At 48.4% G+C, this 3,098-nt stretch overlaps 1 protein-coding gene across 1 annotated transcript in view; it reads left to right on the top strand.

Annotated features, from left to right (window-relative positions):
* CBR3 (carbonyl reductase 3) overlaps positions 1-2,331 on the top strand; it is an 18,553-nt gene extending 16,222 nt beyond the window's left edge. Inside the window, exon 2 of the mRNA XM_011950054.1 lies at positions 1,845-2,331. Coding sequence (XP_011805444.1) covers positions 1,845-2,285 — 441 coding nt within the window. The 3' untranslated portion in view covers positions 2,286-2,331. The remainder of the gene's footprint in view (positions 1-1,844) is intronic.
* The last annotated feature ends 767 nt before the right edge of the window (positions 2,332-3,098 follow it).

The following is a 3,098-nucleotide window of genomic DNA, read 5'->3' as shown; positions in this document are numbered from 1 at the left end:
GCACTTTGGGAGGTCAAGGCGAGCAGATCACTTCAGGTCAGGAGTTCAATACCAGCCTGGCCAACATGGCAAAACCCCATCTCTACTAAAATTACAAAAATTAGCTGGGCGTGGTGGCGGGCACCTGTAATCCCAGCTACTTGGGAGGCTGATGCAGGAGAATTGCTTGAACCCGGGAGTCAGAGGTTGCAGTGATCTAAGATTGCACCACTGCACTCCAGCATGGGTGATAGAGCAAGACTGTGTCTTAAAAATCAATCAATCAATCAATCAATCAATTTAAGTAAAAGTAATTACTTAAGTAAAACTGCCTGGGGAATCTACAAATTTACTACCTCACCCATCTCTCTGAGAATCCCTGAGAAAGGGAGCCCCTCTCACCGACGGAGGTGTGTTCTTCCCCTTGGGAGCATAGGGCCAAAAAAAATATCAAAACCCATGGGTGCATACATTTTATGCCTTCTATAGTCACATTTTAAATTTTTCTTTAAATTTGATTGTTACTTTTTGAGAAAGGGTCTCATTCATGTCACCCAAGCTGGAGTGTAGTGGACTGTAGTGGTGTGATCATGGCTCACTGCAATCTCTACTTCCTGGATTCAGGTGATCCTCTTACCTCAGCTTCCTGAGTAGCTGAGACCACAGGCACACGCTACCATACCCAGCTAATTTTTGTATTTTTAGTAGAGATAGAGTTTTGCCATGTCGCCCAGGTTGGTCTTGAGCTCCTGGGTTCAAGTGATCCACCCCTCTCGGCCTCCCAAAGTGCTGGGATTACAGGCATGAGCCACAGCGTCCAGCCACTTTTTAATTTTTAATCAGCAATTAAACCTACACAATAGCCAGGCACGGTGGCTCACACCTATAATCTCAGCACTTTGGGAGGCTGAGGCAGGCAGATCACTTGAGATCAGAAGTTCAAGACCAGCCTGGCCAACATGATGAGACCCTGTCTCTACTAAAAATACAAAAATTAGCCAGGTGTGGTAGTGTGCACTTGTAATCCCAGCTACTCAGGAGACTGAGGCAGGAGAATTGCTTGAACCTGGGAGGCGGAGTTTCTAGTGGGCCAAGATGGCACCACTGCACTCCAGCCTGGGCAACAGGGCGAGACTCTATCTCGAAAACAAAACAAAATAAAAAACAAAAGAGGCCAGGTGCAGTGGCTCACGCCTGTAATTCCAGCACTTTGGGAGGCCAACGCGGGTGGATCACGAGGTCAGGAGATCAAGACCATCCTGGCTAACACGGTGAAACCCGTCTCTGCTAAACATACAAAAAAATTAGCCGGGCGTGGTAGTGTGCACTTGTAATCCCAGCTACTCAGGAGACTGAGGCAGGAGAATTGCTTGAACCTGGGAGGCGGAGTTTCTAGTGGGCCAAGATGGCACCACTGCACTCCAGCCTGGGCAACAGGGCGAGACTCTATCTCGAAAACAAAACAAAATAAAAAACAAAAGAGGCCAGGTGCAGTGGCTCACGCCTGTAATTCCAGCACTTTGGGAGGCCAACGCGGGTGGATCACGAGGTCAGGAGATCAAGACCATCCTGGCTAACACGGTGAAACCCGTCTCTGCTAAACATACAAAAAAATTAGCCGGGCGTGGTGGCAGGCGCCTGTAGTCCCAGCTACTCAGGAGGCTGAGGCAGGAGAATGGCGTGAACCCGGAGGCGGAGCTTGCAGTGAACCTAGATTGCACCACTGCATTCCAGCCTGGGCGACAGAGCGAGACTCTGTCTCAAAAAAAAAAAAAAACCCTGCACAATGACTCAATTATATGTTTGGTATATTCAACCAATGGTTGTATCTCTGTGATATGCTTTCATATTTTTATCACTCTGTTTCAGGGAGAGTGGTGAATATCAGTAGTTTACAGTGTTTAAGGGCTTTTGAAAACTGCAGTGAAGATCTGCAGGAAAAGTTCCGCAGTGAGACACTCACAGAGGGAGACCTGGTGGATCTCATGAAAAAGTTTGTGGAGGACACAAAAAATGAGGTGCATGAGAGGGAAGGCTGGCCCAACTCACCTTATGGAGTGTCCAAGTTGGGGGTCACAGTCTTATCTAGGATTCTGGCCAGGCGTCTGGATGAGAAGAGGAAAGCCGACAGGATTCTGGTGAATGCATGCTGCCCAGGACCAGTGCAGACAGACATGGATGGGAAATACAGCGTCAGGACTGTGGAGGAGGGGGCTGACACCCCTGTCTACTTGGCCCTCCTGCCTCCAGATGCCACTGAGCCACAAGGCCAGCTGGTCCATGACAAAGTTGTGCAAAACTGGTAAACATCTGCTTCGGAGCTTGATGCTTAATAAAGGTTGGTGGAATGAATGAATGAAATGATGTTGTGGCTTGATTTTCTTTCTGTTCTTTTTTTCTTTTTTTTTAAGATGGAATCTCGCTCTTGTCGCCCAGTCTAAAGTGCAGTGGCACGATCTCAGCTCACTGCAACCTCTGCCTCCCATGTTCAAGTGATTCTCCTGCCTCAGCCTCCCAAGTAGCTGGGATTACCAAGAGTCCGCCATTACGCTTGGCTAATTTTTGTAATTTTCGTAGAGACGGGATTTCACCGTGTTGGCCAGGCTGGTCTCGAACTCCTGACCTTGGCTTATCTGCCTGCCCTGGCCTCCCAAAGTGCTGGGATTAAAGGCATGAGCCACGGCACCCAGCCTTTTTTATTTTTTCTTCTTCTTTGTTTTTGTTTTTGAGATGGAGTTTCACTCTCGTTGCCCAGACTGGAGTGCAATGGCATGATCTCAGCTCACCGCAACCTCCACCTCCCAGGTTAAAGTGATTCTCCTGCCTCAGCCTCCTAATCAGCTGGGATTACAGGCATGTGCCACCACACCTGGAAAATTTTGTATTTTTAGTAGAGACGGGTTTTCTCCATGTTGGTCAGGCTGGTCTCGAACTCCTGACCTCAGGTGATCTGCCTGCCTCGGCCTCTCAAAGTGCTGAGATTATAGGCATGAGCCATCACACCCAGCCTCTTTCTGTTCTTGAAAAGGAATGTTCATAAGACCCTCCCTGGGAGAAAGGTGTCTAGTTCTAGAATCTGGAGCTGAACAACATTGCTATGCCCAACTCTTTAGCCTGAG

This window comes from Colobus angolensis, unplaced genomic scaffold (assembly GCF_000951035.1).
Source record: "Colobus angolensis palliatus isolate OR3802 unplaced genomic scaffold, Cang.pa_1.0 Scaffold300, whole genome shotgun sequence".
In the NCBI taxonomy this organism is placed as follows: domain Eukaryota; kingdom Metazoa; phylum Chordata; class Mammalia; order Primates; family Cercopithecidae; genus Colobus; species Colobus angolensis.
Note: the sequence above shows the minus strand (reverse complement) of the source record. Positions and strands in the feature narration are given on the sequence as shown.